Source organism: Schistocerca cancellata, chromosome 1, assembly GCF_023864275.1.
Source record: "Schistocerca cancellata isolate TAMUIC-IGC-003103 chromosome 1, iqSchCanc2.1, whole genome shotgun sequence".
NCBI lineage: Eukaryota > Metazoa > Arthropoda > Insecta > Orthoptera > Acrididae > Schistocerca > Schistocerca cancellata.
In genome coordinates, this window is record NC_064626.1 from 174,314,726 (window position 1) to 174,337,425 (window position 22,700).

General features: G+C 43.0%; 1 protein-coding gene across 1 annotated transcript in view; it reads right to left on the minus strand.

Annotated features, from left to right (window-relative positions):
- LOC126160489 (protein dopey-1 homolog) overlaps positions 1-22,700 on the minus strand; it is a 328,138-nt gene that overhangs the window by 87,724 nt on the left and 217,714 nt on the right. Inside the window, exons 26-27 of the mRNA XM_049916952.1 lie at positions 17,597-17,808; positions 17,360-17,512 (exon numbers count right to left, since the gene is read on the minus strand). Coding sequence (XP_049772909.1) covers positions 17,360-17,512; positions 17,597-17,808 — 365 coding nt within the window. The remainder of the gene's footprint in view (positions 1-17,359; positions 17,513-17,596; positions 17,809-22,700) is intronic.

Below are 22,700 nucleotides of genomic sequence, written 5' to 3' on the forward strand. Positions count from 1 at the left end.
CAGTAATATTCTAAATAGCACACCACAAATTCATAAAAGATGTCCATGCAAGTCTACTACACAGGGGTTAATATAGTGATTCTCTGGTACATGGTACACACACAGAAAATCTATCTCATATACTCCCACATATATAAAAAAGTGTAACCAGTCCAAATAAAATCAAAAGATGAATTATTAATGACACAGCATCCTACAAACCACAATACAAATGTAAAATGTTCCAGGCTTAAGTATGTCAATAACATGCTTATGCATAACTAGACAATGACACACTGGAACCATAAAAATGTAACATAAATAGCTACTACACCCATAGGCTCCAGTGTGAAATGATACGCCCACCTTCGTAAAGATTCTGACTTGCTTGTACCATACACATGGCCATTTAGTATCATACCAACCCAGCAACATTGATATGCTAAGTGATGGGTCTTGTAGCCACCACGTAAGTAAGTGCACCACACACATCATCTCATGGTTAAGTTCCAACCAATTATTCCCATTATTGTCATATCTAGAACCTCTAAAAATAGCAGCATAGCCATCACGCTAACTCTGCTCATGTACGAGAGATGCACTATTATTACGCAAAACAGTTCCTGGATTTTCTGCTTATTTGCCATATAGCAGAGAATCACAACATTAACCCCTGTTAGCTGATTTGTATGGACATTCTGTATATATACATGGTATCCTCTTTAAAATATTACTACAGCTTCTCTTGGTTTTTTAGAGTTTGACAATACATATAGTCACCAGATTTTAGCTGTTATCTTTCAGATGCACGTGAAGATGGAACTGATGTCCTGAAACCTGGCTGTGCTCTACTTTTATTCAAAAATAAAATTTATACAGCTGTAGCTGATGTTATTAGTCATGATTCATATACACAACAGTTGTGGATATCCTTGCAAAAGAAATATGTTCTTGAATCTGAATATGGAGTTTCCAAGACTAATGACGTCTCAAGAGGTATCTAATATGATCAAAGCAGCTCAAGAGGATCAAGTTCAACCAAGGCTAAAATACTGCACCCTCACTGCAAATTTAACCACTTAGAGGAATTTAATATCCAGTAAGAATGGATAACCGAGTATCCTATTATTTTACAGGTGCACAATCATCATTACGAGAACCTTTAAATAAATAACTTCAGGCAATTAAAGAGAAGATACAGCCTTACACTGAAAATGTAATATGGAAAATAGCAGTTTTAGCCTCAGGTAAAAAACTCAACACACATCAAATGCATTTTATAAATATAAAAATAACATAGAAGTATACATTACCAGATATAAAACGTATTTATTAGGTAAAGAATACACAGCTCAATGACCACTTACATATTATTATGGCATTCCTGAGAGAAAATTTATGTTACAATACCAAAAATAAATTTTGATGTTAAAAAATGTTAGGACAAACCTATCATGAGTCTTAAAAGAAGAGCAGTTTAGAGGTTAAAACTAATAACAACTGGAATGTTAAGCTAGATAAAGTAATGTTACATTTAAACTTTAAAAGATGTAAAACACAATAGCGTGTTTATCAGAAGAATAATGGAAGCGACATACTGTTTCAGTTTATGCTGATTTCATGTTGATTTTTTAGCCATTCTCAGCAATAATGGGATAGCTTGAAAAAGAGCCTCATGGAGGCCCCTTTATACATGAACATGTTGTGCAGGTTGCTTCTTTGACCAACTGTTTAAACTATAAATAAATAAACACAGTGTAACCTGCCACTAAAATTAATTTTTTATAATACATCTGATGTGACAGCTCATCAGCATTGCTTCCAATAACGTCTAAATATCTGCAGTTCAATGCATATGTGTTGCAGATTTTTCTCTAGAGTTCCGTATTTCAGCTTTACACATATATTGCGCACTATTAAAACAATAAGATTGCATGCAACATCAACATGGTGTGAACAGTACTGTATGCATGGAAATGAAAATGATAGCATTTTTGTGCGACTGCACAACTACATTACATCACGCGTAAAAGGAAAGATTACACAAAGTCTTTATCATTCAGAAATCTTATTTTTAGTTAGCTGTTTGTGAGGAGATCATGTTACGCCTCCTGCAAGGAGCAGAAACGTCTACCAGCATGCATCAGAATTCAACTGCAGTAGGATCATGGGCAACTGAGGCTGTGGTTTATCATGTCACATTATTACTTTTAATGTTGGTTGTAACTTCACGAATGTCAACGTGGAACTGATGGATTCAGGAGGACCATACTCATCATGATGCAGCATATCAGTGGCTACACTATACTAGTGCCTGAGAGGACACATGTTGTTCACTTGGCCATGTAGGATTGTACAGTCATGTTGCATACTCATATACTGAGTCAAGAAATTGGTTTCTTTGCAGCAAGATAAGTATCCAAATTCGCAGTGCAAAGATGCCTAGAACACTACAGATTATTGGCATAGCAACCATTATTGCAGGTTCCCTTTACAGTGCAACAGTGAGGGACATACCAACAGTGGTGCACTCTCAACAACACACAACACAGGACTGCCACCATATCACATGAAAAAACAACTCACATTTCTATGTACAGCATCATAATGGGCACATCAATGGGTGGGCGCTCCAAGAAAAATGAACATTGCAAGAAAACATTTGTCATTGAGATATGGGTCCAGCAACTCGTGTGATGTTAAAGGATGTCACTGAATCACCTCTGGATTGTATAGACAGTAATTTCAAAAACAAGCATTACATTTCCTATGAGTTAAGTGCAGAGGCTGTATTTTTGGAGCCTACCTGGCATTACATTCCAACAATTTAACACAAGATCAAATGCTGAACATGCTATTCTGACAGACCTTGATACAGAGTATGCTCAACTGTTGTTCTGGCTAGCATATTCTCCAGATCTCTCAACCACTGGTGCCAAGAGACTAGCATGCCACTGCTCACCAGCCACTAGAACTTATAAAGTTGAAGCAGGATCAAATGATGTAACCGTATCTACCATCCAAGATCAGGTTAGAGACATTGCTGGTGTCAGAGATGACAGCTCTGTGTACAAAATTTCACTCCCTGTAGACCCCAAATCACCTACAAATTTACCCATTATTTTTCTTACTATACTGTGTATGCACAACAAGAAAAATTTCATTATTTGCTTTCCTTCCTGATACTGCATTTTTAGTGCCCAACAGCACAGTCTCAATAGAGGAGCTGTAGGCAGTTTGACAGATGTACAAACGGGCAATTTTAAATCATGTCAGCAATTGCCCCTGCACATTTCTTTCTTTTTTTTTTTTACTGATGCACAATTAAAATAAGCCTGAATCCTTGAAATGGTCTAAAGATTGCAGTCTGCAATTTTCTAGGGATGAGAACCATGAGGACAGTGGCTAAAGTGATACAGACTGAATGGGAGATACAAGAAACAGACCTCAACCGCTGGTTTCTGTTTAAATCAGAAGCAACTGTAAATATATAAAAAAGTTAGAAACAGCCCACTGTAGTTCTCTCAACTACTGAAGCTGAACATGTGACTGATTTCAGCTTGTTAAAATGACAACTTGGCTGCAGTGGTTAGAATGATAAATTACTCTGCTGCTTGAAACTTATCTGCAATAGCAAAGATGTGCCCGATTTACCCAAAACAAATTGTTACAATGGAAAAAAACGACATACTGATACACTGGTGCCAGAGGTCATGTAATTAGAGAAAAGATAGCAGAACAAATCCCAATGCAGCACGTTCTCACTAATACACTCCTTGAAAATGAAAAATAAATAAAGAAATTGCACCATGAAGGAATTATCTAAATGGGACAGGAATCAGTAGATGTGATGCACTTGTACAGACAAACAATGATTACAACTTCAGAAAAATTGGATGATTTGGAAAGAGCTTCACAAATTGAGCAAGTCAATAACACTTTGGCCCACCTCTAGCCTTTAGGCAAGCAGTTATTTGGCTTGGCATTGATCAATAGAGTTGCTGGATCCCCCTGAGGAATATGGTGCCAAATTTCATCCAACTGGTATGTTAGACTTTCAATATCGAGAGATGGTTTGAGGACCCTGCCCACACTGCTCTAAACATTCTAAATTGCGGAGAGATGCATTGAGCATGCTGGCCAAGATAGGGTTTGACAAGCATGAAGACAAGCTGTAGAAACTTTTGCTGTGTTTAGGCAGGCATTATTTTGCTGGAATGTAAGCCCAGGATGGCTCGCATAAAAGGAAACAAAATGGGACATAGAGTATCATCAACATACAGCTGTGCTGTGAGGTTACCATGGATGACAATCAAATGTATCCTGCTATGAGAAGAAATGGTACCTTAGACTGCCAATCTTGGTTGCCGAGTCGTATGGCAGGTGACAGTCAGGTTGATATCCTACTGCTGTTTTGTTGCCCTTTGTGGCAAACCATCCTGGGCTTACATTTTAGCAAGATAGTGCTATCCCGTCCATGGTGACAGTATCTACTGCTTGTCTTCATGCTTGCCAAATGCTACCTTGGCCAGCAACATAACTGGATTTCTCACCAACTGAGAGTGTTTGGTGTATTACGGGCAAGACCCTCTGGTCACCTCAGCATTTTGACGATCTAACACACCAATTGTACAGAATTTGGTACAATATCCCTCAGGAGGACACCCAACAACTCCATTAATCAATGCCAAGCTGAATATCTGCTTTCATAACGACCACCGCACAACCGACTTGCTCCATTTGTGAAGCTTTTCCTCTTAAATAAATTATTCATGTTTTTCTCAAATTGTAGTCATTTGTTCACCCATACATGTACATCACATCTGCCAATTTCTGTCTCATTTGGATAATTCCTTTGTGGTGCACTGTTTTTTTCTTCTTCTTCTTCTTCTTCTTCTTCTTCTTTTGTGTATGTTGACCAAATCACTGTTAACAATATACCATCCAACAATTAAGAAATTTTGAGTGATAGTATAAATATTCCACAAACGTGGATTCTAGTGGGAGTGTTCTGAATGAGAATCTATTTCTCTGTTGGTTTATGTCAGGGGCATAATACAGACTTGCTAGTACTGCAGGGCACAAACACCGCACTGTGACTATGTAAGGCCCCAACAGGGAACAAAACAAATTACATAATTAGTACTCATATTATGTTTCATAAAAATTAACTTTAGTTCACTTATGCAGTTTCAACAATGTATTCTCAAAAGAACTAAGTTCTACAAGGATCCGCCCTCTTCTTTCTGGGAAGGAATGAAAGATCAGAAAAAATAATTACAACAGCAAATGACAAGGGGCAGGCCACCATCTAATGGGGGGCCCACATGGGGCCCGAGGTCTGCGTATTCATGGTTTGTATAAATCTCCACTGACATACCTATGTACACTTTGCACTCTGTATGTAATAAATTTTTATGAGTTGTGTCGGGCCATGTTCATTTCTGGATCCCTCAATCCCTTTTTCCACAGACAGTTTCAGTCTGGAGTACAGATTATCTTCACAAAATCATCACCAGAAGGAAACCAGTTATTGGAGGATTACTCAAAAATTAAACAGGCAAACTTATATAGTGAAGGCATGCCTAATGCAGGAAATCAAAACTGTTACTGTAGTTAAGAAATTTTCGAAGAGAGCTTGCCTTCTGTCTGATTAAAATTTATGAAAAGATAATGTCTAAAGTGTTAGTTATGATGTCATGTCTGCTCAAAGAAAGAATGTTTGATAACAGTGTTTCGTGATACACACTTTTACTTTCTCTCTGATAAATAAATACTTTCTCTCCGATAAATAAATCTATAGCATTAGATGCGTGGAGCATGTGAGTGCTTATGCCTCGATGCAAATATTTAAAAGTGGAAGCAAAAGTGTAGCCAATGAACGCAGCACTGTGCATCCCATAGCAGTACTGACCTTGATTCACTTATGAAAGAAGACTGATGATCTATAATTGAACAAAACTGCTGAAAAATATGAAGTAAGTGCTGGCATAACTCATCCATCATTCAAATCAAACTGAATTACCTTAAGACTTGTGCAAGGTAGCCATTTATTACAAAGAACAGATATTTCTCATTTGCAATATTTAAAAGTGGAAGCAAAAGTGTAACCAATGAACGCAGCACTGTGCATCCCATAGCAGTACTGACCTTGATTCACTTATGAAAGAAGACTGATGATCTATAATTGAACAAAACTGCTGGAAAATATGAAGTAAGTACTGGCATAACTCATCCATCATTCAAATCAAACTGAATTACCTTAAGACTTGTGCAAGGTAGCCATTTATTACAAAGAACAGATATTTCTCATTTGCACTGAGCTCAAAAATCATTCCAGTAGCAAAGGTGGTGTATTTTTGGACATGATTTTAACTTGTGATCAGACTTGAATACATAATTTTGAGTACAGTCCAAGTGTCAGAGTGTCTCCTGGAAACACCCTGAAACACTCACCTGTAAGAAATTCAAAATGCAACCATTGATTGGTAAAGTCACATTAACCATTTTTTGGGGTGTCCATGGTCTGATTTTCCATGCATTTTTGGATGAAGAAAGCACTACAAAAAGCTTATACCATTCAGGCTTGACTGAAAATAAAGTCAAATCCATTATCAAGAGAAACATCTGGGATGCCAGAGGAAAAGATTCTTCTTCTTCTTCTTCTTCTTCTTCTTCTTCAAGACAACACTCAAAATGTGATGCTGGAGACTACTGGCAAAATGGAATGGTATCTTCGACCTCATCCTCCTTACAGCTCTAACCTTTCCTCTTCATACTGTTATTTGTTTGGTCCAACGAAAAAAGCTTTGCTTGGTATCATGTTCAATGGCAATGAAGAAGCAAAGAAAAAAGTACAAGGCTGGATTTGAAATTAAGGTAAAAAATTTTTTGGTGAGGGGATATGCAGTACAACTGTTTTAATATATACTGCCTGACAAAAATGAAGAGGAAACTAAATGAAACTACATTTTTTGCGAGGGTGTATGGTGTTATGGAAGTGATTTCAAAACTGAGTCACATGTAAAAAGAACTCGTTAGTATGAGTCGATTTATCAATATGTTGTTACACCCCCTCTGGCATGGATGCATGTACTGATTCAGTTGGGAAGGGAACCATTGTATCCTCACCTGAGGCAAGCTGGCGCACAACTGTTGCCACTGATACTTAATATCCTGGATCTGGCACTGGGATAAAGTTAATGACTAAGCTGGTCCCACACAGGGCTGTTTCTACCATCTAGCATTAAGCCTAGGACAGCAAAATTTCAGGAGCAGCAAAGTGCGGAAAAATTAATTTCAAATCAAATCAAAAAAGTATTGAGAAAATGAGCCAAAAAATGAGAAACAGGAAAAATTAAAACACATAATTGTTTTCAAAAGCATACGACACAGTTACTTACTCTGACAAAGGTAAAAGCTTTGCCTCTACCTACCCCGAAAACTAAAGCAGCTACTACTGAGCATTATAGGAGATTTGCATTGTTGTGCCATTGGATGTTGTGCTGGTGGAATAGGGGGCGGGGGCATCAGGGAGACTGATGGTAGTAGAAAATAGAGGAGTCATTTTTGTATTCTCAACTTGGACTGCAAAACATGTAGCAATGGTCCGACATGTTCTGTTGAGGATAGATGTGGGGGTCTTGCTGGTGACAGGAGTACCTCAACATCATGCAGATAGTTCATAGAGGCATGTGCCACGTGTGCAGGAGCACTGTTCTGTTGAAAATGGGACTATAATACCGTAACTTGAGAGGTAACACGTAAGCCATGATCTGATGTTATATCCAATGGCCTGCCACACCATGATGCCACGAGTAATATTGCTGTGCCTCTCAAAATAATGGAATTACTGGGACCTCTCTCAAGGTTGTTACCATATTGACCAACAACAGCCATCTGGCATAATGCAGAACTGCAGTTCATTGCTGAACACAATGTGAAGCTAGTCATCAGCAGTCCATGCTTCCCAGTCATAGCACCACTTCATATGCAGTCGTTTGTGTTATGGTGTTATCAACCTATGCATGAAATGATAATTCTCTAGTCCATATGCTACTAGTCTCCAACAACCAATGGTGCAGGATGAAAGTGTTGCAGGGAGTCCATTACTTGTTTTCGAATGGCAGGCTCAGATATGAAGTGGTTACGATGTGCTTGGTGCAAAATGCAGTGACCCTCCCTTGTGGTGGTCAAACGTGGTCAGCTGGAACCCTGACATCCAAATGCCCCATAAATTTGGATATTACGTGATTTGACTAGCTGGCCAAATGGAGATCCACAATGAGGCCCCTTTCAAACTGTGATGTGTTGATAATGCTGTCCCTCACAAGTACACTGCATCTCTGTTCCTTCACAGCGATCAGTCAAATTCTAATAAGCACCTTACATACCCTACCGACCCTAGTAGCAAAACTAAACATGAACAATGATAATGCACTCAGGTAGCCATTCTACCAGTCAGAGACGCTTGCACCTACACTATTTACATAACTGTCGATGGTGTTTCCATGTACAAAGTCACATTAACATCATCTGTGTGAGGTCAGGTTTTTTTTCCCCCCGCTGGGAACTGTATATAGAAGTGAGCAATCAAGATGGTGACTTTTCTTTATAAATGTGGTCGTGGTTCCCCTAAGGCATAATTTCTTCTGTTATAGCAGGATCACACTTTTTGAAAAAACATTACAACAAAAATTACCTCTCTAATATTGAACAAATCCCAAAAACATCTCAGTATTATGCTCTGTATTTGTGTGTTTCATGTAAGCACACACTGTTCGCCTGTCTGTAACACAGCTGAAGTTTTAATAGCACACAGTAGGATATACAGCTAGTAATAGAAGGCAGATTATGTTTTAACATTCTGTCAAGAATGGCACTATCAAAATAGAACTAATATGCATGAACCATGGACCTTGCCGTCGGTGGGGAGGCTTACGTGCCTCAGCGATACAGATAGCCGTACCGTAGGTGCAACCACAATGGAGGGGTATCCATTGAGAGGCCAGACAAACGTGTGGTTCCTGAAGAGGGGCAGCAGCCTTTTCAGTAGTTGCAGGGGAAACAGTCTGGATGATTGACTGATCTGGCCTTGTAACACTAACCAAAACACCCTGGCCTTGTAACACTAACCAAAACACCCTCGCTGTGCTGGTACTGCTGAAAGCAAAGGGAAACTAAGCCGTTATTTTTCCCGAGGGCATGCAGCTTTACTGTATGGTTAATGATGATGGCGTCCTCTTGGGTAAAATATTCCGGAGATAAAATAGTCCCCCATTCGGATCTCCGGGCGCGGACTACTCAAGAGGACGTTGTTATCAGGAGAAAGAAAACTGGTGTTCTACGGATCGGAGCGTGGAATGTCAGATCCCTTAATCGGGCAGCTAGGTTAGAAAATTTAAAAAGGGAAATGGATAGGTTAAAGTTAGATATAGTGGGAATTAGTGAAGTTCGGTGGCAGGAGAAACAAGACTTTTGATCAGGCGAATACAGGGTTATAAATACAAAGTCAAATAGGGGTAACGCAGGAGTAGGTTTAATAATGAATAAAAAAATAGGAATGCGGGTAAGCTACTACCAACAGCATAGTGAACGCATTATTGTGGCCAAGATAGACATGAAGCCCACGCCTACTACAGTAGTACAAGTTCATATGTCAACTAGCTCTGCAGATGATGAAGAAATTGAAGAAATGTGTGAAGAAATTATTCAGATAGTGAAGGGAGCCAAAAATTTAATAGTCATGGGTGACTGGAATTCAGTAGTAGGAAAAGGGAGAGAAGGAAACGTAGTAGGTAAATATGGATTGGGGCTAAGAAATGAAAGAGGAAGCCGCCTGGTAGAATTTTGCACAGAGCACAACTTAATCATAGCTAACACTTGGTTCAAGAATCATAAAAGAAGGTTGTATACATAGAAGAAGCCTGGACATACTGACAGATTTCAGATAGATTATATAATGGTAAGACAGAGATTTAGGAACCAGGTTTTAAATTGTAAGACATTTCCAGGGGCAGATGTGGACTCTGATTGTAGTAACACTGTTCACGTTACGTCGCACTTCACTTAGCGTAGACCGGGACTGTGTCCTAGGCATGCCCGATGTTGACTGACTGCGCACGGCCTGTTCTGCCGGAGTTGTTGTTGTTGTTCTTGTTGTTACGCCGGCAGAGGTCGCATCCGAATTCTCGCGTGCCCTCTGGTGGATGGGACTCTGCTGGCGGCAACTACCGTCCGTGACGCGCCATGCCAATGTGCGCCTCCCGCGATCTTTCTGGTGGCTACTACACTCCTCCTCCTTCGGGGGGTGAAGCCACTGTGATCCACTGCGTCGGAAGGTGGAGCGTCGGGCAGGAGCGATGACCTCCACATCCATTGGATGGCCGGAGTCGAGGGGATCTGCCAACCCTCGAGCTGGAACCTTCGAATACGGCTGGAAGTGACCCACACGAAGAGGCCCCCGTCGACCCACAACCGGAGCCCGGGACAGCACGGGCGACAAGCTGTCGAAGTCTGGATCCAGTTCCACCTCAGGAGGGGCAAGACCCAGTGGCGGGGACGAAGGGGAAGGGACGACCACAGGGGAACTAGCCCCCTGCGAAACCGGGCCGGCTAGGGGGGCCAGCTCTCGCTGGGGCAACTCGAATGACGGCGATGCCGGTGCTGGAGCCACTGGAGGCTGCCAAGGCTGAGAACCATCGCAGTGTGGCAGAGTCACAGCGGGGAGAGGAGGTAACGTCCCCTGTGAAACCAATACAGGTGCCGGCAATGGGGAAGCCGGTGTCCGAGAGGTCGGAGGGTGGGTGCCCAAACGTGGACGGAGCTGATTTTGGTGACGACGTACCACCCGGTCCCCCGCCTGCAAGGTATAGAGCCGGCGACCATGGCGGTGCAGGACCACCGCCGGTATCCAATGTGGATTGCGACCAAACCCATGGGCCCAGACTGACATACCCAGTGGAAAGCCAGGTACTCCGTTTTGTGAAGACTGGCGAGGACCAGGCTGGAGGAGGTGCAGCAGAGTCCTAGGTTGACGCCCATGGAGGAGCTCTGCAGGGCTGCGGTCTCCCATTGGTGAGGTCCGGTATGCCGTCAAGAAAAACGTCAATGCTTCCTCTGCAGGAAATTCGTGCACATACTTTTTCATCTGTGTCTTAAAGGTGCGCACCATGCGCTCAGCTTCCCCATTCGATTGTGGATGGAAGGGGGGAGAGCAAACGTGCCGAATACCAAAGCGCCTACAAAAATCCTGGAAGGTCTGCGAAAGAAACTGCGGTCCATTGTCCGAGACCAGGGTGATTGGCAGACCTTCCACAGAAAAGAGTTTTGCTAGTGCCTGGATTGCAACTTCTGAAGTGGTTGAGGAGCAGCGAACCACATATGGGAATCGGGAATAAGCATCAATGACAATGAGCCAAAAGCCATTGAGAAACGGACCCGCAAAATCGATGTGAACACGTTCCCACGCCTGGGTTGCCGGCGGCCATGAAGAGAACGCTGCCCTGGGAGATGCTTGTTGGCTCGCACACTGGGAACAGGCGGCCACCAAGTGCTCAATTTCTCTGTCAATACCGGGCCAGTACACATGTCTGCGAGCCAAGGTTTTAGTACGGGAAACACCCCAGTGCCCCGCATGTAATAACTTGAGGACCTCCCTTCGTAAACTTGCAGGAACAACCACTCGAGGAGCTGTATCATTGGTAGCCAGAAGGAGAACTCCTTCCAAGACCGAGAGACGGTCTCGTAGAAGAAAATAATTACGAAGAGGGTCCGAGGCCCAGCCCGGAGGGCGGGACGACCACCCCTGCTGAATGAGGCGAACTACTTGCCGGAGAACTGGGTCAGCCGCCGTTTCCCTGGCGACTCGAGAACTAGTGATCGGGAAGCCATCAACCGCTTGGCGGGACGCCACATCCAAATGAAAACACATAATCTCCTCTCGATCAAATGTAGGGTCCGGGCCCACCGGAAGACGGGAAAGAGCGTCGGCGTTGGCATGCTGGCCTGTAGGGCGAAAACGAATGTCATAATGGTACTTAGAGAGGAACAAGGCCCAGCGCTGTAGTCTGTGGGCCGCCCTATCCGGAATCTGAGAGGCGGGGCCAAATAATGATATTAACGGCTTATGGTCAGTGATTAACTGAAACTTCGTGCCATACAAGAAAGGGTGAAACTTGGTAACAGCGTAGACAATGGCCAAAGCCTCTTTTTCCACCTGGGAGTAATGGGCCTGCGCGGGACTAAGCGTTTTCGACGCAAACGCCAGTGGTTGCTCGGAACCATCTGTGTTGCGATGGGCCAGGACCGCCCCCACCCCATACTGCGAAGCATCCGTAGCCAGGACCAATGGCTTATGGGGATCAAAAGTAGCCAAACAAGGGGCTGACATGAGGAGGCCCTTCAACGAGGTGAACGCTCGCTCGCATGCAGGCGACCAATCAAAAGGAACACCCTTGTGCAGAAGGCAGTACAGGGGGTGGGCTATAGTGGAAGCCCTGGGAATGAACCGGTGGTAATAGGCTATCTTGCCTAAAAAAGCTTGTAACTCCTTCAGCGAAGTGGGCCGAGGAAGGTTGACAATACCTTGGACCAAACTTCCTAGTGGCTGGATGCCGTGCCGAGATATGGTGTAGCCCACATACTCAATGGACAGTTGGAAGAAGGTTGACTTATGCAGGTTGCAACGCAAGCCCACAGACCTGAATCTGAGAAAGAGGGTGCGAAGGTTGTGCAAGTGGTCCGTCGTGCTGCGGCCCGTGACAATGATGTCATCCAGGTAATTAATACAATGAGGGATTGTCGACGTGACATGCTCAAGATAACGCTGGAATATCGCCGGGGCACTGGATATCCCAAAAGCCAACCGCTGGTATTGGTAAAGGCCAAACGGGGTGTTGACGACTGCCAGCCGTTTGGAGTCCTCATCAAGTGGTATCTGATGATAAGCCTCTGACAGATCGATTTTCGAAAAATAGTGGCCTCCCGCCACGGCGGAGAACAATTCATCAGCACGAGGCAAAGGATAGGTGTCCACCACCAATTGGGAATTAATGGTGGCCTTAAAATCGCCACAAAGACGTAATTTTCCCGAGGGCTTCTTGACAATAACAAGGGGCGAAGCCCACTCACTGGAAGAAATGGGAAGAACGACCCCTAGGGCTGTCAGCCGGTCGAGCTCTTCCTTTACCTGAGGGCGGAGAGCCAAGGGGATCTGCCTCGCGCGTAGAAAACGCGGGCGAGCAGACGCCTTCAACGTTAAGTGAGCTTCAAAATCTGAAACACGCCCCAGGCCCTCCTCAAAAATATCGGGAAAGTCTGAGATCAAAGATTCCAATGAGTGATAAGGAACGTCTTCGGAGACCAACTGTATGGTGTCAGCGATAGAAAAACCGAAAGCTTGAAAGGCATCCAGGCCAAAAAGGTTAGCGGAGCTCGCATCACTGACAACAATAAAAGTAATAGGCCGAGTGACTGATTTGTAAGTCACGTCGGTAGTGAATTGACCCAGGAGGGGAATGAACTGTTTAGCATAACCGCGTAGACGCCGGTAAACTGGCGCCAACGGGGGCGATCCAAGGTCGGAATACGTTTGTGCATTCAACAACGAAACTGCCGCGCCCGTATCTACCTGCAGCTGTAACCGGCGCGAACGAACCGACACCTCGATAAAGAGTTTGCGTGCCGATTCGTCGGGAGCCTGGCCCGATGAAACTTCCTGAATGTCAACGTCCATGTCCTCTGTACTTGCTTCCTTTGAGGCTGAGCGGCAAACTTTAGCAATGTGACCGTTTTTATGACATTTGCGACAAACGGCCCAACGCTGGGGGAACTTTGACCGATCGTGATGTATATAGCACGACGGCAACAGGGGCCGGCGGCCGGAATTCTGTTTACGCACCGCGCGGGAGCGGCCGTAACGGCTGGATTGTACCGCTCGCACGTCGTCCACCCCGGACACAGTGGACGCGGCCGCGCCGCCCTGAACCTCCGCGACGTCGCACCACGCCTCCAGCTATTGACCTGCTGCGTGAGAGACTTCATACGATTGAGCAATGGACAGGACTTCCTCGAGGGAAGGGTCTTCTAACTGCAGGGCCCGTTGCCGGACCTCCCGATCAGGGGCCGAACGAACAATGACGTCGCGGACCATAACATGGGCATACGACTCCCGCGACTGCTCCGTGACAAAATGACACTTGCGACTAAGACCGTGCAGGGTAGCGGCCCACGCCCGGTAAGACTGATGGGGCTGTTTCTTGCATTGATAGAACTCGACCCTAGCCGCCACAACATGTGTGCGGCGGCGATAATATGAAGACAGCAATGAACACAATGCGTCAAACGACAAGGACGAAGGTTCCTGCAATGGCGCTAGCTGCCGCAAAACTTGATACAGCGAGGGAGATATCCAAGACAAGAAGAGAGCACGACATACCTCCGCATCGGCAACATGAAACGCCTGGAAATGCTGCCGAAGGCGATGTTCATATGCGTCCCAATCCTCCGCCGTCTTGTCATACGGGGGAAAGGGAGGAGGGAACTGCGCCGGAGCAGACGGCGTGGAGAGCAACGCCGGAAGCACTTGTTTCATGGTGGCCATGAGCTCCGTCTGCTGCGCAACCAAAACCCGCACCAAATCCTCCATGCCGTGGAGAAACTGCGAAACCGGAACAACGACGCAACACGCGAAAGAACGACCCTACTCGTCGCCAATTGTGTAGTAACACTGTTCACGTTACGTCGCACTTCACTTAGCGTAGACCGGGACTGTGTCCTAGGCATGCCCGATGTTGACTGACTGCGCACGGCCTGTCCTGCCGGAGTTGTTGTTGTTGTTCTTGTTGTTATGCCGGCAGAGGTCGCGTCCGAATTCTCGCGTGCCCTCTGGTGGATGGGACTCTACTGGCGGCAACTACCGTCCGTGACGCGCCGTGCCAATGTGCGCCTCCCGCGATCTTTCTGGTGGCTACTACACTGATCACAATCTATTGGTTATGAACTGTAGATTAAAACTGAAGAAGCTGCAAAAAGGTGGGAATTTAAGGAGATGGGACCTGGATAAACTGAAAGAACCAGAGGTTGTACATAGTTTCAGGGAGAGCATAAGGGAACAATTGACAGGAATGGGGGAAAGAAATACAGTAGAAGAAGAATGGGTAGCTCTGAGAGATGAAGTAGTGAAGGCAGCAGAGGACCTAGTAGGTAAAAAGACGAGGGCTAGTAGAAATCCTTGGGTAACGGAAGAAATACTGAATTTAATTGATGAAAGGAGAAAATATAAAAATGCAGTAAATGAAGCAGGCAAAAAGGAATAAAAACGTCTCAAAAATGAGATCGACAGGAAGTGCAAAATGGCTAAGCAGGGATGGCTAGAGGACATATGTAAGGACGTAGAGGCTTATCTCACTAGGGGTAAGATAGATACTGCCTACAGGAAAATTAATGAGACCTTTGGAGAAAAGAGAACCACTTGCATGAATATCAAGAGCTCAGATGGAAACCCAGTTCTAAGCAAAGAAGGGAAAGCAGGAAGGTGGAGGGAGTATACAGAGGGCCTATACAAGGGCAATGTACTTGAGGACAATATTATGGAAAGGGAAGAGGATGTAGATGAAGATGAAATGGGAGATATGATACTGCGTGAAGAATTTGACAGAGCACTGAAAGACCTAAGTCGAAACAAGGCCCCGGGAGTAGACAACATTCCATTAAAACTACTGACGGTCTTTGGGAGAGCCAGTCCTGACAAAACTCTACCATCTGGTGAGCAAGATGTACGAGACAGGCGAAATACCCTCAGACTTCAAGAAGAATATAATAATTCCAATCCCAAAGAAAGCAGGTGTTGACAGATGTGAAAATTACCGAACTATCAATTTAATATGTCACGGCTGCAAAATACTAACGCGAATTCTTTACAGACGAATCGAAAAACTAGTAGAAGCCAACCTTGGAGAAGATCAGTTTGGATTCCGTAGAAATACTGGAACACGTGAGGCAATACTGACCTTACGACTTATCTTAGAAGAAAGATTAAGGAAAGGCAAACCTACGTTTCTAGCATTTGTAGACTTAGAGAAATCTTTTGACAATGTTGACTGGAATACTCTCTTTCAAATTCTGAAGGTGGCAGGGGTAAAATACAGGGAGCGAAAGGCTATTTACAATTTGCATAGAAACCAAATGGCAGTTATAAGAGTTGAGGGGCATGAAAGGGAAGCAGTGGTTGGGAAGGGAGTGAGACAGGGTTGTAGCCTCTCCCGGATGTTATTCAATCTGTATATTGAGCAAGCAGTAAAGGAAACAAAAGAAAAATTCCGAGTAAGTATTAAAATCCATGGAGAAGAAATAAAAACTTTGAGGCTCGCCGATGACATTGTAATTCTGTCAGAGACAGCAAATGACTTGGAAGAGCAGTTGAACGGAATGGACAGTGTCTTGAAAGGAGGATATAAGATGAACATCAACAAAATCAAAACGAGGATAATGGAATGTAGTCAAGTTAAGTTGGGTGATGCTGAGGGAAATAGATTAGGAAATGAGACACTTAAAAAGTAGTAAAGGAGTTTTGCTATTTGGGGAGCAAAATAACTGATGATGGTCGAAGTAGAGAGGATATAAAATGTAGATTGACAATGGCAAGGAAAGCGTTTCTGAAGACAATAAATTTGTTAACACTGAGTATTGATTTAAGTGTCAGGAAGTCGTTTCTGAAAGTATTTGTATGGAGTGTAGTCATGTATGGAAGTGAAACATGGACGATAAATAGTTTAGACAAGAAGAGAATAGAAACTTTCGAAATGTGGTGCTACAGAAGAATGCTGAAGATTAGATGGGTAGATCACATAACTAATGAGGAGGTGTTGAATAGGATTGGGGAGAAGAGAAGTTTGTGGCACAACTTGACTAAAAGAAGGGATCGGTTGGTAGGACATGTTTTGAGGCATCAAGGGATCACCAATTTAGTATTGGAGGGCAGCGTAGAGGGTAAAAATCGTAGCGGGAGACCAAGAGATGAATATACCAAGCAGATTCAGAAGGATGTAGGTTGCAGTAGGTACTGGGAGATGAAGAAGCTTGCACAGGATAGAGTAGCATGGAGAGCTGCATCAAAGCAGTCTCAGGACTGAAGACCACAACAACAACAACATGCAGAGGGATCAAAACTTGCAGACTTACCTTTGATAAACTAAAAAGTCGAGGAAAAGCAGTAAAATAAAATATTAAATGTAATTCATTCTGTTTGTAAATGTGTTGACCACTAAGACAATACTCCTTACTGTAACATGTTTTAGGATATCAATTTTGTGTTTCACATTTCATTTCAAGTTTATAAAATTTTTAACAATAATTTCCAAACTGTAATGTATATTTGTACCTTGAATTTCAGGCATATACTTGTGGTACTGATCTGTTTCACTACAGAGAATCACAAATGCAAGACGTTTCAGGAGCTGAGCTCTTTGCTCATACTCTTGCTCACGACTGGAAAAAATGCTCAAAGATCCACTCTGGGCCAGTGATACTCTCCCTAAAAAAGAAAGAACACATGATGTAATTCATAAGTAATCTGAAACTAGATAGTGAACACAACGTAAAAGTTCTAAATTTTTACCCATGAGGTCACGGAAAGTTGTAGTATCATGAGTCATAAGGTTGTCCACAACAGTTCTCCAGAAAGGAAGGCATTTAGCTTCCATCTGAAATAGGTTGGGGTCTAGAAGCAACTCAAACACATCCTTCCGCCATGCCTTCCGAGTATACTGATAACCACTCAGACTTGCCAAAAGTTGAGAGCACGTGAAGAAACTCGGAACATTCCGGCGCCTGAACATCATAAGAACAAATTTAATGTTTTAGGACACTAATTAGTTAAAACAGTTTCACAAGTATAAAGCTCCCACCAAAAATATTATACAACTGTTGCTCTAAATTGCTCTAAATCCGTATATGTGCAATGCATATGAAGTAGTGGTATGAGGTTTGTTTACTTCTTTTGATAACATTCAGAATAGGCACTTGCATGAGGGATACCTCACTCTAAGGAAAAATAGTCAATAGTGTAACAATCAATGCAATACACTTTGTAAGTTTAAACAGCTTACGAATTAAGGCATAATTAGTTACAACTAAGTTCTAATAAAATTGTCAACTTTAAACCTGCAATGTTCTACATACAGTTGACAAGGACTTACTGGCAATAATAGACAAAACACTGATAATGCATTATCATCACTCATTTCTTTACATCACTACAACATCCAAGGTCCTATTTCAAAATTAAAATCAGGTGACCTAAAAAATTAATAGCAGAAGTGAATAAATGAGTGAAAAGCCAAATAACTTTATTCAAACTGCAAAGGTCCTATCTACTGTTTAATGCTGCAACTACAAGTAGACCGGCTAACTTTCTTCATATCACTGGATGAAAGCCAACAAAGAAAGTCACTATTGATTTTATGAATATACTGCACATTACGAAAGACTACACGAATAAAAATGAATGCACATAAATTTAGCACATCCTTCACATAAATTTAACACATCATTAACATTGCCCACACATCTTTAGATTTCTAAATTAAAATTATACATGATTTTAAGACATGTATACTGTTGGTATAAATTCAGTGTCTACATAACATACTTGATAAATAAAGTGACAAGAGAAATAAAAAAGTATTATTGTCAACTGACAACACTTTCTGTGGGACATACAGAAACATCAAATCCTGAGATACTTTGTTGATTACAGAAAATTTCTACATGCAACCCCATGTGTAACTGTTGTAAAAGGAAACTTGCATTCTAAGGGTAGTTTAGCAGATTTCACTGCTTTACCAATCATGAATGGGACAGAGAAGCTTGTATTCATTGCTCTGTCTGTCTATGTGCTTCAAAAGGTCATTACCAGCTTAAATATGAGTGTGTTGTCACTTTGGAGAAGGAAAGTCATCAGTATGGGATATTGTCCACCAAAGTGGCATATATCACAGCTATGCCACTCAAAAATTCAACTGATGTTGTGAGATGCAGTCAACAACACCAGCTGATGACCACTGCCTAAAAATTATGGCCTGTAAGTACCCCGAGGAAAATGCAACAGAACTGCACACTGCATTTCAGAAGGCAACTGAGAGGGCATTGTTGACCCAGATAGTGCACAAGCATCTCCAAACAATTGATTTGACCTCTAAGAGGTCCACGGCCAGCCATCAGTAGTACAAATCTCCCAGCACTGTAGTGCACAAAGAAGATGGGCTAGGAAACACCTGGAATTGAACCTGGCTCAGTAGAATTGTGTTCTCTTCAATGACAACTACAACAACATCTGTCTGACACCAGATGACCATCACAGAAGAATGTTAAGATGGTCAGGTTCCAATATATGTCTCAGGTACGCAGTGTCTCAAGTTTAGTTAGGAAACAGACCAGTCTTGCTTTGGGCCAGTATCATGGACATGTGTTGGATACCTCACATTACTATCAAGGGCAATTTGAAGGCTGTGCAGTACCTGGACAGAATCCTCCAACTTACTTTCCAACCATTCAGTCAACATTTTGCTGATGGGTTTCATCTTAAAAAAAAAAAAAAAAAAAACACCACCACCTTGTGAACACCTTCCTCTAGGAGGCAGGATTCAACTGAATGGATTGTGCTGTGGTATATGTTGACATGAATCTGCTTCAGCATCCTTGGCACCAGGTCAAATTTGTGGTGTGTCATCATAGCAATGCTGCTCAAACACTGGATGATCTGAGAAGAGCTACCATCAGAGAGTGGGCCAGGCTTGAGCAGCAATGTCTTGACCATTTTGTGGACATCACACCACAGGCAGATAACAAACAAGTTACAATTTACAGAGCACAGTAATGTGGTACTGACTGTTAATAGTAACAGGAGTTTGATTTCACAAATGTGCATTTTTAACAGATTGCTTCTCCTCCCCTCCCCTTCCCATAAGGCTATACTTCACCGTAAGTGTGCTCAGGGCCGAAGTCACAACACTATTTGTTGCTTTTGCAATACAAAAAGTTATGTTCAGTCAGTGCACATGGAAAAGCTGCATGGACAGCAAATTCCCAAGCAACATGCTACTAAACCAGTTCAAATCATTAATGATGTCATGGCAGTCACCCACGAAACAGTGCGACCCTGTGGCTGTAGTAAATGTCGTAAAAGGTCACCCAAGTACAAAACTTAGTGAACACTAGTCAGGTGGTTTTCACGTGCCAAACAAGTCACGCCGATGCAAACACAAGTCCACTACTAAATCTTTGCCCACTTTATCTGTCATGCACTGTAGTGGCTGACGGACACAGGTAGGAAGTGATAGTTCGATTTTAAGTTGACTGTGAACTCTCAGACCATGATAAGACACTTACCATTTGGCCTTTGCTCAGAGGAACTTGTGGATAGACTAGGCGAGGGTCGTTATTTTTCCAAGACAGACTTGGCAATGCTTATCTCCAATTGCCTTTGGATGACTACTCAAAGAAATTTTTGGTTATTACCACTCATCACAGCTTATTTTAATCTCAATGTCTGCCTTTTGGTGGTGCCCCAGCACTGGCGATCCTTCTACACTTTTTAGAACAAGTGACTGGCAAGGTACCTTTTGGCTCAAATTACCAGGATGACAGTGCCATATCTGGAAATTCTACAAAGAAACATTTAGATAATCTCGAGTGGCTTTTTCAATTACTGTTATTGACAGGTGCTCTTTTTTCCAGATGGAAATAAAATATCTGGGACATGCCATTAATGTGCAGGGTATTCACCCCACCCAGATTCATTTGCGAGCCATCAAAGATTTTCCCGGCTCCCAAAAAACCAAATGAACAGCAAACAGTGTTAGGCAAACTGAACTACTACTTTAAATTCATTCCTCACACCTCTCAGATTGCAGCTCCGGTTCACAAGTTACGGTGTAAGGATGTACCGTTTGCATGGATCAAGGCACATCAATGGGCTTTTGATCAACTGAAACAGGCACTATTTAGTAACATGTGCCTCATACATTTTTATCCAGCTGAACCAGTGTTATTAGCAGTTGACGCTTCTTCTATTGGCCTAGGCGTCGTGTCGGATCACTGTATTGTCCAACACCATTTGCCTCCAAACTTCTGACTAAAACTTAGGCAAATTACAGTAAAATTGAAAATGAAGCACTGGACATCATTTGTGGTGTAACCAAGTTTCATCATTACCTCTAAGGAAGGAAGTTCTACTTCGTCACAGATCAAAAGCCACTCACTTCACTCTTCTACCTAAGGAAGCGTTTTCCGCCACAAACGGCACAGAAATTGCAACAATGGGCTTTATTGCTGTTAAATCACACCAACCTAGGGCTCAATATTCCAACGCCAATGTTTTGTCAAGGTTATCACTGGACAAGGTTGATAAGTCTGACTCCTCCAAAGCATTATGTTGCCAGATAGGTGCTCTGGACACTTCCACAGTTAACAATTTTCCCACGGACCTTCAACGCAGAACACAGGAGACAGCTGTGGATGCCAATTTAAGCATTGTGCTGAATTACAAGCGTGCAGGATGGCCACAGAGAGTGAAAGACATTGTTTGGCCACAAGTTTGTTGTTACTTCACTATTTGTCAAGCCTTGTCAGTACAACATGGTGTTTTACTGTTACACACTGAGAATGACCAGGCCTGAGTCATCACCCCTGCACACTTCAGAAGGATATTTTAAGTTTATTGCATCAGGGACACTGGGGTATTATGAGGACAAAGCAGCTTGGTCGATGCCACTGTTTTTGGCCAGGGATGGATACCCAGATTGAAGACAGGACATCATGCTACGTCGCTTGCATGGAGCAACAGGCGGCTCCCTCTCAATGCTTTTCTAACTGGTCATGTCCCAGCAGTCCATGGAAATGCATTCACACTGATTTGGCTGGACCTTTCTAGAACACATGATGGCTTATTGCAGTGGATGCCTTCAGTTGCTTTCCCTTTATGGTTCTGATGAGCTCTACAATGCAGGCCAGTACTACCATTACACTTACTTCAATTTTTTGCATTGAGGGCTTGGGGCTTGCCAGAAGTTTTATACTTGGAGTCATGAACAATGGCTGTCGAGTTTAGACTTGTTCTGGGCACATGTCACGTATGCTCCGACAGCCAACAAGTGTTTGGTATGTTCTGAGTGCTCCGCTGTGAATGCCGTAGCTAATGTGAGCATTAAACAGTCCCTTTTGCCAGCCATAGTGCCAGCAGTGTCAGTGTCATCGTAACTGCTGTCTGCGTCATGTCTGCTGTGCAGCGAGCTACGTTAATTTAAGTATTAACTGTATTTTTCTTACTTGTCACTTCTTCTTCTGTGTGTTTTTGCTTTTAGGAAGCTTTAATTGTTGAGTGCTAGTGATGGTGTTCAATAGATTTCGTGTTTGTTTTGAATACAGTCAGAGAGAGTCCCTTTAGTCAGCCACAGTGCCAGTAGAGTCAGTGTTTGTTTTGAATACAGTCCAGAGACAGGGAGTGCTATTTTCATTGTTTTCTACAAGAAGTGTCTAGTAACCACAGTTCAGTCAACTATCAGCCGCCTTTAGTGAATTAGCAGTCTACTTAAAAGTCTCTACAGTAAATTGATTTCTTAGGATGGATAGGATGTGTGACTGCTGTGTACCGACGCAGGAGGAGCTGGCCACTGTTCGCGAACGGCTGAACGTGTTGATGGCCGCGGTCATCCGTGTTCAGG